Source organism: Acomys minous, assembly GCF_964271855.1.
Source record: "Acomys minous genome assembly, chromosome: 8".
Lineage (NCBI taxonomy): Eukaryota > Metazoa > Chordata > Mammalia > Rodentia > Muridae > Acomys > Acomys minous.
Window position 1 is genome coordinate 81,180,421 of NC_140489.1, and position 12,936 is coordinate 81,193,356.

The 12,936-nt window shown below is 43.5% G+C and overlaps 1 protein-coding gene across 2 annotated transcripts in view; it reads left to right on the plus strand.

Moving 5' to 3' along the window:
- Nucleotides 1–12,546, plus strand: part of SLC26A4 (solute carrier family 26 member 4) — a 45,590-nt gene extending 33,044 nt beyond the window's left edge. For both annotated transcript variants that reach the window (XM_084791838.1, XM_084791837.1), the window contains exons 16-21: nucleotides 2,172–2,267; nucleotides 3,078–3,308; nucleotides 5,216–5,270; nucleotides 6,471–6,616; nucleotides 9,760–9,843; nucleotides 11,972–12,546. In XM_084791838.1, coding sequence (XP_084647964.1) covers nucleotides 2,172–2,267; nucleotides 3,078–3,308; nucleotides 5,216–5,270; nucleotides 6,471–6,616; nucleotides 9,760–9,843; nucleotides 11,972–11,995 — 636 coding nt within the window. In that variant the 3' untranslated portion in view covers nucleotides 11,996–12,546. The remainder of the gene's footprint in view (nucleotides 1–2,171; nucleotides 2,268–3,077; nucleotides 3,309–5,215; nucleotides 5,271–6,470; nucleotides 6,617–9,759; nucleotides 9,844–11,971) is intronic.
- Nucleotides 12,547–12,936: the final 390 nt, after the last annotated feature.

The window sequence follows — 12,936 nt, forward strand, 5'->3', positions numbered from 1 at the left end:
CCCACAAAACAAAATACATAATGAATGAACAACTATGTATCATAGCATCTGTGGTCTAAATAACCTACAATATGAGCGAGGGAAGGGGAAAGGGAGGGGGAGGAGAGAGGGGAGGAGGAGGACAAACGGATTTGGAGTTGGGTTGAGGCAGAAGGCTGGGATTGCTGGGTTCCAGGGCTGTGTGAACAGACTCAAAACAGTGCCACAAATTGAAATTTTTATTTGGAAAAAACAGGTTCATTCATAAAATGTGGTTTTGCTAACATGTATTAGGTTTATTACTTTAAGATACAGTTTTAAAGCTGGCTGTGGTGGTGCACGCCTTTACTCCCAGCACTCAGGGAGGCAGAGGCAAGTGGATCGATGTGAATTCAAGGCCAGCCTGGTCTACAAAGCCAGTCCATGACAGCCAAGGATACACAGAGAAACCTTGTTGCAGAAAAAGAAGAAGAAAAGCAGAAGAAGAAGAAGAGGAAGAGGAGGAGGAGGAGGAAGAGGAGGAGGAAGAAGAAGAAGAAGAAGAAGAAGAAGAAGAAGAAGAAGAAGAAGAAGAAGAAGAAATAGTTTTAAATGTTTTTTAAAAAGGAAAGGGGCTACAAGATAATGACTCAGCTGTTAAGAATACTTCCTGATCTGTCAGAGGGTTCGGATCCTGCGCCCACATCAAGTGGCTCATAATGACTACAAATACAGCTTCAAGGGCTCTGGCATCCCTTCTGGCCCCCATGGCACCTGCACCCAGCACAGGTGCACATCCACATGCCCACATGTAAATAAAAGAAGTTTTAAGCCGGGCGTGGTGGCGCACGCCTTAAATCCCAGCACTCAGGAGGCAGAGGCAGGTGGATCGCTGTGTATTCCAGGCCAGCCTGGTTTACATAGTGAGTCCAGGACAGCCAAGCCTACACAGAAAAAGCCTGTCTTTTAAAAAAAAAAAAAAGTTGCAGACACTGGGAATTGCATAGGTTTTTGTTGCTGGGATAAAACACCCTGGCCAAAGGCAACTTGGGGAGGAGAGGGTTTATGCCATCCTGGAACTCTCAGGTCAGGATGATCACCGAGTGCAGTCAGGGCAGGAAGTGAACCAGAAGCCATGGAGGAATGCTGCTTACTGGCTTGTTCCTCAGGGTTTGTTCAGTCTGTTTTCTTACATAACTCAGGACCTCTTGGGCAGAGGTGACACTGCCCAAAGTGGGCTGGGCCCTCCGCCCACATGAATCAGGAAGATTTCTGACAGGAAAATCTTCAGAGACATTTTCTCAGTTGAGAGCTCCTCTTCTCAAATGACTCTAGCCTGTGTCAAGTTGACGTCAAATTCACCAACAAATAGTGTGAAGAAGGTGGTGTGCTGGGTGTCTGGGAAGTGTGTTAACTGAGAAGGTGATAGCAGAGTGGCGGGGGCGGAGGGGGGGGTTACCCTGCTGGAGAGTAAGAAGCACCAATGTGGCAAAAGGAGTAGAAGGTTTTGTCCCCAGTGCCACGCCATGCTTGGAACTTGGAGTTTGCCCTCTGAGTGCTAGTTTCCTGTTTCCAGAGTAAACTAGTTCAAACGGAAGCCAACAGACTCCCCACCCCGACCCCCACCCACCCACCCCACCAATAACAAAGTGGCTTTGTGATATCAAGAATTTTATTGGCTTTGGGCCTTTATAACTTTTGTAGCCTTGGCTGTCCTGGACTCACTCTGTAGACCAGGCTGGCCTCGAACTCATGGAGACACGCCTGCCTCTGCCTCCCCGAGTGCTATGCGCCACTGTGACTGGCTTGGCTTGAGCCTTTAATCTGCTAGTCTTCCCTCCTCGTCTTTCATGGGGTGGGGTGGCTGGCAATGAAGAGGAGTCTACTTCCTTAGTAGACTTAGTAGACCTCATAACTTCTTTTCTGGAAGGGGTTCTTTCAAAATAGTTTCTTTTAAGAAACAGCCATTCTGGGTGTTGGACAGATGACTCACCCTTCAGGAGAGTGTACTGCCTCCCCAGCACCTATGTGGGAAGTGCACATTTTAGCTCTTATTACTCTCCTCAGGACTCCTTGGACATCTGCACTCACATGTGCACATACCCACATAGCGACACATAATTAAGATTAAGAATGCAACAACCACTCAGAAAGTAAATGCCATGGAACATTAAGAACCAGACATCTTAAGTAACTGACATTTATTTCCAAAGGTTGGATTTGATGCCATTAGAGTATATAACAAGAGGCTGAAAGCGCTGAGGAGAATACAGAAACTCATTAAAAAAGGACAATTAAGGGCAACGAAGGTGAGTCAACATCTTTCTTTCCCCTCTAAGTTCTTTCTCTGATGAAAGCAGTTAAATGGTCTACAGCTAAACTCACCCACCGGTATCCAGATGCACACTAGCATATGACAAACGTGTATCAGAGAACAGCACATTTGTTCTGTAGGCTACAGGAAAAGGGTGGGGAATAAATGAAACCAGTAGAGCTCCCTGGGAACACAGTCTGCCCCCTCCTCACTAAAAACGAGCATCTGTACTCATTTGTAAACGTTTTTAATGAAAAGAACAAGGTACAAATTCAGTGCCAATAGTACTTGTAAATAATAGAAAGCTACAATAGTAATCTCATGAACTTTTGCAACTTTTTCTGTGACCTTTCTTATCTCTTGGAAAACCCCCACAATCATCCATAAATCTAGGTTTTTATTTTTGTTTGTTTTTTAAGATGTATTTATTATATATACAGTATTTTGCATGCATGTGAGCCAGCAGGCCAGAAGAGGGTACCAGAGCTCATTATAGATGGTTGTGAGCCACCATGAGGTTGCTGGGAATTGAACTCATGACCTTTGGAAGAACAGCCAGTGCTCTTAACCTCTGAACCATCTCTCCAGCTCTGTTTTTTGTTTTTTGGCTCCTTGTTCTTCCATTTTCTTCTTAGAGAGCATCAAGGTGTAGATGGTAGTAAAATTCGTTCCACAAGACTGCATCCTCTGGCTGTTTTGTTTTCCCAAGAATAGTCTGTGCAGGACATTTTGCAGTACATTGCTGAAGGGCATTTTGTATTGTTGGCAATTAAGTTGGAGGTGGCTTTTTTGTTGTTGTTGTTAGAACGGGATTATAAGTGATGTTGGCTCATCAAACAATGCTTTTGAGCCTGATGAAGATGTTGAAGAGCCAGAGGAACTTAATATCCCAACCAAAGAAATTGAGATTCAAGTGGACTGGAACTCTGAACTGCCGGTGAAAGTGAATGTCCCGAAAGTGCCGATCCACAGCCTGGTGCTGGACTGCGGAGCTGTTTCCTTCCTGGATGTGGTAGGAGTGAAGTCACTGCGAATGGTGAGGTTCTGGTTGTTTGTACTGTAGACTTGGGGCTTTGGCAACAGAAAAGAGACGGAATGGGTTACTCAGCCTTGTAAAAAGGCTCTGCAGTTTGTCTAAGTGAAATTTCTTTCCCCTCCTCCTCTTCCTCCTCCTCCCCCTCCTCCTCCTCCTCCTCCTCCTCGTCCTCAGCAACACTGCATAAGCTCTTAAGTCAGCTCAGGGTCTGTGAGGTGAATCGCCAAGAACAAGCTTCTTAATCTGCCTTCATCTTGGCCTCTTCTTTTGTAATATAGGCAATGATGATGGTGTTTACTGCATATGTATCACGGAGACCAAGCGATCAGGACACATAAGGAGTACAGAAGAGTAGCTGGCACACGGGCATCTCTAGAAGATGTTAACACTTAGTATGTTTGATTTTTCCTGAGAATGTAAATGAACCCTGAAGACAAGGAAAAGTGGCAAAGTTTGTGTTAAGTATTGTATTCTCTGTGTTATGGAAACAGCAGCAGGACAGGATTAGAAGTGCAGCACTGGAAAGAAGCAAGGGCAGGCCTCAGGTTGGACCCAGGAAGTCAGGGCCAGAGCTGAGCACCATGCAGGACAGAAGCATTCACAGCAGTTGCCGAAGGTCAAGTTCATCCATTCGAGGCTTCAGTGTGTGCCGGTGTACCTGGAAGACACACGTGATGAGGCAGCCATGGCCTCCCTACGAGAGAGAAGGGCAAATATTAAATTATCAAATAAACAACTGCAGTAGGCACTTCAACTAGGTGTTATCCCAAGTGTCAAATTTACATGAAGCTTCAGGTAGGTATCAAGAGGGTCAGACAGAGAGATCAGCAGGGTAAGGCACCAACAACAGATATAATGATAGTAAACCGGCTCCTTTCTAGTTTTAGCTTAGCTGAGGGCTACCACTGCAGGAGCAGAAACTGCTGCCAGGCTCCGGGTGCTACATAGGTAAGTAATTACACTTGGCAAAAGACTGAGGCTATGCTGTGAGGTTCTGTTCTCTCAGCAGGTCTTGTTAGCTCCTTTGAGAACACATGCGGGCTCTTTGTTGTTTATTTCACTCTGTGTAGTGACTCAGACTCATTACAGATTATACTGGCCCGTGGTTTCATGACTTTGTGGCGTCTCAATGCCAGAGGATGTCCCACATTTGAATAGCTGCTTGTGTTATAGTGGCAAGTACTATTGCTCACAGGCCTAGTGTCTGGATATTTAAAAATCAAACACTTAATGGTCATTGTAAATTCACCTTTAGTTTTAAGGGATATTAGAGAAATTCTTTGTTTCCCCTTCCTAATTTCTCCCAATAATTACAGGGTATAAAAACTATAGTACAAAAGTACAACCAAGATAATTGGCATTGGTGCATTTATAACAAAGACCTGCATGTTTAGTCCGTTTGTACTTTTAAGTACAATATTACACTTTTTGTTACGGCAAGAAAGACCTATTTGGAATCCTAATTACTTCTACAAGCATTTATTGAGCACCTCTGGGTTATGAACTGCTGTGATACCCGACACTGAATATTGTTCTTCCTGTCTTTTAAAAAGCCTGGTCTTGCTATGTAATCTAGGGCTTTGAGTTAGAATCCCCTTGCCTTTTGAGTGCTAGCATTACCTGTGTGAGCTACCTGCGCTGACTTAAGATACTGCCTTTTTTAAAAAAAATATATTTTATTAATTTATTCATGTTACATCTCAATTGTTATCCCATCCCTTGTATCCTCTCTCCCATTTTCCCCTTAGATACTGCCTTTTTATCTTTATATACAGTGCCACAGCACACTGAAAATATCTATAGTTTTCCAGTAATAAGCTCTCCTGAAAGTCTTGATTAACCACAGAAATGTTGACAGTTCTCCTGAGCAAATGTTTAAATATGTCTGAATTCTTTTCTATTTTTAGATTGTCAAAGAATTTCAGAGAATTGATGTGAATGTGTACTTTGCTTTGCTTCAAGGTAAGTGCCTATGTGCATAGCTGTCAAGCTTGTTTCATGTCTCCTCCCTTGGATGCGAATATATGGGGTCTGAGGGCCTTCTAAAAAAAACAAACAAACAAAATTAGAAGAAAACTAATTTGTACTGTACAGAATGTCTAAGAAAATGTGTCATCTTAGTCACCTTTAAGTATATAGTTAATCATTGGGCTGGAGAGATGGCTCAGAGGTTAAGAGCACTGACTGCTCTTCCAGAGGTCCTGAGTTCAATTCCCAGCAACCACATGGTGGCTCACAACCATTTATAATAGGATCTGATGCCCTCTTCTGGTGTGCAGGTGTACATGCAGGCAGAACACTGTATACATAATAATAAATAAATAAATCTTTAAAAAAAAAAGTATATAGTTAATCACAATACTAAGTAACCATGTGCCATTTCCAAAACTTTTCATCACCACAGCAACTCTGTACCACTTACAGTATTTCTGGACATTTTTGAGCTTTGCAAGAGATTTCCTCCAATGTGTGCCATAGAGCTGGCAAAGTATAGAAACTTGTTTCTTGATGGTGGTGTGAAGTGAATATGGGGCCATTGTTTCAGGGAGAGCAGAGGTGAGGTGACTAAGATCTCCTGGGAGAGAAGGAATGCCGAGAGTCTCTGTGGCTTGTCTGTAAGCGGGCGAAGGTACCGGTCTTAGGCTGAGTTCTCTGAAACTCAGCCGAGGTATGGATTCATGCACAAGTGGTTGAGGAAGTGAGGGAAGGAGGAACAGGGCATGAGACGAAGCTGGCCAAGCACCTGATGTCAAAAGTTTGATTATATAAGTGGCTCTACACAGGGGTGGTTATGCAAGGCCCCACTTCATACTCTTATCTGTCAGCCAGTGGATTCTGGCCAGCTGTGCGTGTGTGGAGCCTCCTAGGCCTCTTCACATCAGACAGCGCCTATTGACGGGCACAGCTGTGAACCAGCAGCCAAGCTCACAGCAACTGGGGGATGGAAACACTGGTTTGGCAAAAGAGTCACCAAGACAGACTGCAGGCAACTGTGGGATGACCATTCTGTGTGCTGCTGGCAGAGAAAGCCAGCTCTGCTAGAGCAGGGTCACATCTTAGAAAGAAGAAAGCAACGAAAAGAAAGCACTACAAAAACATGATATTATAAAAACCTTTTTGCCCCCTCCCTAGCAACTAAACATCTTTTTTTTTCCCTTGCAGATGATGTGCTAGAAAAGATGGAGCAGTGTGGGTTCTTTGATGACAACATTAGAAAGGACAGATTCTTTCTGACGGTTCATGATGCCATACTCTATCTGCAGAACCAGGTGAAATCCAGGGAGGGCCAGGACTCCCTTCTAGACACGGTAAACACCTCACCTAACTCTAGTCTGAAACCCAGCCCAGCCTCTGGCTTTAGACCACCTGCTGAACTTCTAAAAGCCCATTTCTCATCGGTGAAAAGGGGGTAAAAACTACTTACTTCTTGGAAGACTCGGGGCTAAGGTAGTTTCTAGAAAGGTTCCCAGTAGCGCCCAAGACATAACAGTTCTACAGTGTGCATGTTCACGGGCAAATGTGGCCTTAGCTGTAATGCTTTTTTAGAAGACAGCTCTGAATCTTGAATTTTCTGTGATGTATATGCACAAATGTAGTATATATCAATGGGGGACTCCTTAATTTACAAAGTAAAAATTTAATTCATAAGAGATCTTTGAAAAAAAAAACTGTCAAAAAAGAGGGGCTGGAAAGACTGATCAGCGGGTAAAGGCTTTTATGCTGTGCAAGCATAAGGGTCTGAACCAGGCCCTCAGCACCCACGTGAATAAGACAAACACAAACAAAACACCAGAAAAACACAGGTATGGACCTGTGACCCCGCTCTTGGCATGTGGAGATAGGTGGATCTCCACAGTTCTCTGGCCAGACAGTATAGCCAAAATGTCTCCATGTTTCGTGAGGGATCCTATCTCACAAAAAACAAAAAACAAAAAAAACCAACAACAACAACAAAATCAATGGAGTGACAAAGGAAACTATCCTGACACTAACCTCTCCTCAAACAAACCACATACAAATCCAGGTTCATTTTCTCTCACAAAACGGAAAACACTACAACTCCCTATGAGGTTCATTTTGTTGATTCTCCTTTCAAATATCCAGAAGTGGCAAACCTGCTGGACTCCTTGTCTGGTCTACTGGTTGCCCTAAATGAGAAGATTGGCTCTTAGGACCCTTTCACAGTGAATTTGGGGCACTGTCGTAGTTTCTTTCCTGTTGCTGGGAGGGAAACACTGTGATGGAGTTTACTTTAGCTTATGGTTCCACAGGGTTATCCACAAAGGCAGGAAGGCATGGAACAGAAGCAGGAGAAGAAAGCTGGCTGACCTCACTTTCTCCACACACAGGAGAGGACAGGAAGTGGGGCAAGGCTAGGAAACCTCAAAGTCCGCCCCAAGTGACTAGCAAGGCTCCACCACCACCATGGTCCATAAGCTCCCCAAAGAGTTGGTAGCCCAACTGGGCACTGTGGTAGACATCTTCCATAGGAATGACCATCAACACCTATGAAAAGTAATTGTCCTTGTAACAATCATATCTGATGCTTTCTGAGATTAGGATGAGCAGATTTTTTATTACAGATTAGAAGTTGGTGTTTGGAGTAAACTGATCTAGATAACGTTACATTTTTATTTTCAGTTTTAATTGTCAGTGCTCCTGGTGAAAAAAAAATCAGCCTGCCATTAAATGTGTCCATCAGATGCAAAAGAGAAGAAAGTCTTAAGCCCACACCTAGTAACAAGAAAGGCTAGGGGCTGAAGAGAGGGTTCGGTGGTTAAATGCCCTGGATGCTTCTCCAGAGGACCCAGGTTCAGTTTCCAGTACCCACACAGTGGCTCAAAACCATTTCTAACTCCAGTCACAGGGATTCTGGTGCTCTCTTCTGGCCTTTGTGGGCAACAGGCACACATGGCACACATACATAGATGTAGACAAAACACTCATACACATAAAACAAATCAAACTTTTTTCCTTAAAAAATAAAAGCTAAGTATAAGATGCTAAGCTTTGAAAACTCACCACCTTTGTTTCCTATACTTTAGAAAATTTTTTTAACTGTAGAGTAAAAGCAAAGCTGGCTCATACAGCTTTGGAGATCCCACATTAAGAGTAAAAAACAAAAGCTGGGCGTGGTGGTGCACGCCTTTAATCCCAGCACTCAGGAAGGCAGAGGCAGGCTGGTCACTGTAAGTTTGAGGCCAGGCTGCTCTACAAAGTGAGTCTGAGGCAGCCAAGGCTACACAGAGAAACCCTATCTCAAAAAAACCAAGACAAACCAAAACCAAGGCACCAAGTCCTCTTTCAACAGGAGATGAGTTATGTAACTTGTTAGTACCTATCCCGATGTAAAATCTTAGGCCACAAACGTGACAAAGCTGAATAAGGAGCAGAGCGCCCACTGTCTCAGCCTTGCCTTCTCCACAGTCAGTGAGGTTCTGTGAGTGAAGGGCCTAAGAGCTTCTCTTTCATTCGATGCTTGCTGGAGTATAAATGATTGCAAGCTGGGCAGAGCATCCCTGGCTCCAGTGAGGTTGGAACGCTTGCCTGTCTCCACTGGGTTGAGCATGAAACCTGATCCATTCTCACCCAGAGGTTTCCATGTCTTCAGAGTCACTCGTAGAAGTCGCTTGGGGAAGGGTACTGTAGATGCAGAGATAAGAACCTCTTCCACCCTTTGGTCTGTTAGAAGATTTATGCCCGATTAGCTACAGGCTATGGTTACACCCACTCCTACCGTTCCCACCACATAGACCCTGTGTACAGAGACTTAGCCATCTAACTGATTTTCACACCAGTAAAGGGCACTGGGCTATTTGTGAGAGGAAAAGTAGAAAACCAGTATGATAGAATGCCATTTCAGCTTTGGTATGTATTTGCTATTGCTTTAGAAATGCCATTCTCTATTCACAAGATAAATGTAAGTTACATTGATAACCTCTGAGGGGAGAATTAAATTATATATTATCCCTAAGAAGTAGAAATGTCCTAAACAGTCAACTCCTCCTACAAAAAAAAAATTTAAATTCCACTCAGTTCAATTTGGGACTCTATATTGTCCTCAGTCACCAGCCTACCATGGTGTAATCACAATGTGTTCAAAGCTCTATTAAGTGTTCTTAGCTGTCAAAAGACAAGCACTATTGACTGCCTGGTTGAAGGCAGTGGGGTGTCTTGCTAAGAGGCACACACTTGAGAAGTCAAAAAAGGGAGCAGTTAAAGGAGTTTATACAATAGGAAAACTGGACCAATTCACATTTGAGTTGAAAAAAAAATAGCAGAGGGAAAATCCTAAGATGAGAAACATGAAAGAACAAGAAATTAGAAGAGCATTCTGAAGTATATAGATCACAGATGAGTACTATCAAAGCTTCACATCATTTTCAGTGGTATTTGCTATATTTTGACGCTACAGTATTTTCAATAAACACTGTGTATGTTCTTTGTCAAGATCACCCTCATTCAAGACTGTAAAGACCCTCTTGAACTGATGGGAGCGGACATGAACGAGGAAGAACTTGACGTTCAGGATGAGGTATGGTCATTATTTTCTTCTGTGGAAAATAATTGGATTTAATCTGGAGTAAATGAGTAACAAGCAGTGAATAGGTTTAAGACCCACCTGAAGAAAATTCAAAAACATCTGAAAGGTATAGCTTCCCAGGAAAAGGGAGGGAAATGGAAACAGGAAACTCCCTTGAGGATGACAGGACTTGGGGAACTTTAGTCTCAGGCACACAGAGATAACCAGTGACTGGCAGCCATAGGCTAGTTCTGGTTTTATATTGAACTCAAAGCACTCTTTCTAGAGATCTAAGGCTATGTGGTAGGGAAAGGAACCATGGGATTCCTGACTCAGGGCCTCAGGCCCTTTCTTCACCTGACTGATGATGGCTTACACATTCCCTCCTTACCAGGGGGAGGCTGTTTCAGGTGCTCTCCCCACATCAGACTATTCCTAGGAAAGTCAACTGAACTTGGAAAATCTGAGTAAACTTTAGAGCATTGCTTCTAAGAGAAATGAGAGCAACAACGGATGATCAGAAATTTCATCATGAAATTACCAAAAGATATAAATAAGAAAATGCTATACTTGATCTTAGCCAAAAGGCTGAGGAGTAATTCAAAGAACCATAGGTTGAAAGATTTCTTAGAAACTGACAATGTGATATCACTGGCCATGCTATACCAACACAGTCCATTTAATTTAGCTTTTCTGTGAACATTTCCAGACACTAGCAACCAGTGACTTCTCAAGAAAATGTTCCATGCACAGAAATCCCTGCTAATTGTGACTATAAACGTGGACTTGGCCTTTGTGTGGTAGCATCCGGCTATGCTTTCCTTAGCAACACAGGCCTTCCCTTGGGCCAGGCCATCAGTTATTGATAGCAGCTCCGTCTCCACCAGACTCCAAGAGCAGCTCTTTCAATTCCTTCTGTCATTCTTTACAGACATGCAGCCTATCACTGTTTTGCAGGACAAAAAGGGGGCCTAGAAGTAGTGAGGGTGCCATGGAAACCATTCTGAGCTCATCAAGATATTTAAAAGATGTCTGTCTGTTTTTATTATTGCTATATCAAAATCTTGGGCTCTACTGAACAGGAGTAAAAAAAGACATGTGCATATTATTCACACAAACTGTGATGATTCTGGGTTCTCTTTTCATACATAGGCAATTGGCTTCTGCCTCAAATGCAAGGTCACATGCCGCTTTGCTAGATTGCATCTTGGTTCCAGCGTGTTAACAGTTTTGGGTTGACTCTGTCATCTCTCCTATTTACTTTCTAAGCTGTGGGCAGACAAGTCTGACAAGAAAGCTATGACTTTCCAGGTCCTGATGAGAAAAGCACTAGGTAGCATTCAAACCCCTGTAGTAAAATCAGGCAGAGACGTTTGTGGAAGAAAGAAATGTCAGAATAAAAACCACAAGCCTGATGTCTTGGACCACCAGATTAATGAGCCTTTGAAAGTCATTATTAAACCAGCAAGTCCTGAAGGCTTTGGTAATTTGTGACCCTCTGGGGTCCTGGGTTCAATTCCCAATACAGAATAAGTGGACATCATCATGTGCACCTGTGACCCCAGCACTTTGGAGGTGGAGGCAAGGAAGAGCAGAGGTTGAAGGGTATCCTCAGGTATATCTGGGGCTCTAGGCTAACCTGGGCTAGAGATCTTACCCACAACAAAGAAATGCAAAGGAACTCGAGTTGCTGTCACCCCAGGATAGCTACTAACATCCATATAAAATGAGCATTCTGTGGCGGCCTCTAAGGTTATGAAGCATTGTAGCAGTTTGAGATTTGAGATCAGACAGACCTATGAGCTACTCCTGAATCTGGTACTTACTGCTCAGCCAGCACAATCTGTTTTGTTTTGGTATCTGCGTGTGAAGTAGAGGCAACAATACACAGAATGGTGACAATTCAAGGGTGTATGTGAAGAGCAGCATTGTGTAGTGAGTGCCCAGTGACCAGTAATCACTGCTTTACATAAATCCAATTAGAAGTCTGATGAGTGTTGAAATTTGTCTTTCTTTTATTTGATGACACATACCTGAGTAAAAGTAAGCAACCAATGCTAGAAAACCATATTTTTAAAAAAGACAATATAGCTCTAAGAACTAAGCTGACCAGTGTTTTGCTTCCCCCTTCCTTCCACAGGCCATGCGCAGACTTGCTTCCTGAGAGCGGGTTCAGGTGTCGCTATCGGCATGGACCGCTAGACAGAAGCTGGCCACCAGGCTATTCCCTGCAAGTGTTCTCTGCCCTGGCTAGTTCTTTGCACTTAAACAGCCATCCTTTTACTGCTACGTTAAAAATATATACATTTTAAAATTCCTTAGGCATCGCACAAGAAACATTTGTCATTTCTACGTTTTAATGCAGACACAAACAGCTTAGCTCTAAAATACCCATCCTCTCCTCCCCACCCCCCCAAGAATTATCCCCGAGAAGCAGCAATGTCCGGGATGTGCTGATGTTCCGCAGCATGTGCTGCGGATGCCATGGCGGGTGTGCTGTCTGGGTTCACAAGGGCATCTATTTCTGTTAAGCTGCAGTAAGTGTTGGCCCAACCGCCTCCATGGGCAGGTGAGTTTGGAAGCACTAGTCACTGTGAGTCCCGACTGACCTGGAAATCTATGCATTGTCTTGATCACAGTGAGAAAGGTAAAACAGAATTACTGTGCACTCCTTAATGAGCTTAAAAAAAAAATAAAACCAATCTTTAAAAAAAACATTTTTGTTTAGATTTATTTTGTGTTTGAGTGTTTCTTACATATGTCTGTGCCGTAGATAAGAATGTGTGGCTAGTACCCAAGATGTGAGAAAAGGGCATCAGATTTCCTAGGAATGGAGTGACAGATGGCTGCAGGCTGCCAGATAGGTGCTGGGGATTGAACTTGGGTCCTCTGCAAAAGCAACACATGCTCTTAGTCATGGAGCCATCTCTCCAGTCCCTATAATCTACTTGTTTTTGTTTGTTTGCTTTTGTTTTCTTCAAGGCAGGGTTTCTCTGTGTAGCCCTAGCTGCCCTGGAATTTGCTCTGTAAACCAGGCTGGCCTCAGACAAGTGCTACCATTCACGGCCTGCAGCATCGTTGCCTTGCTATGATCTCTGTTTTTAA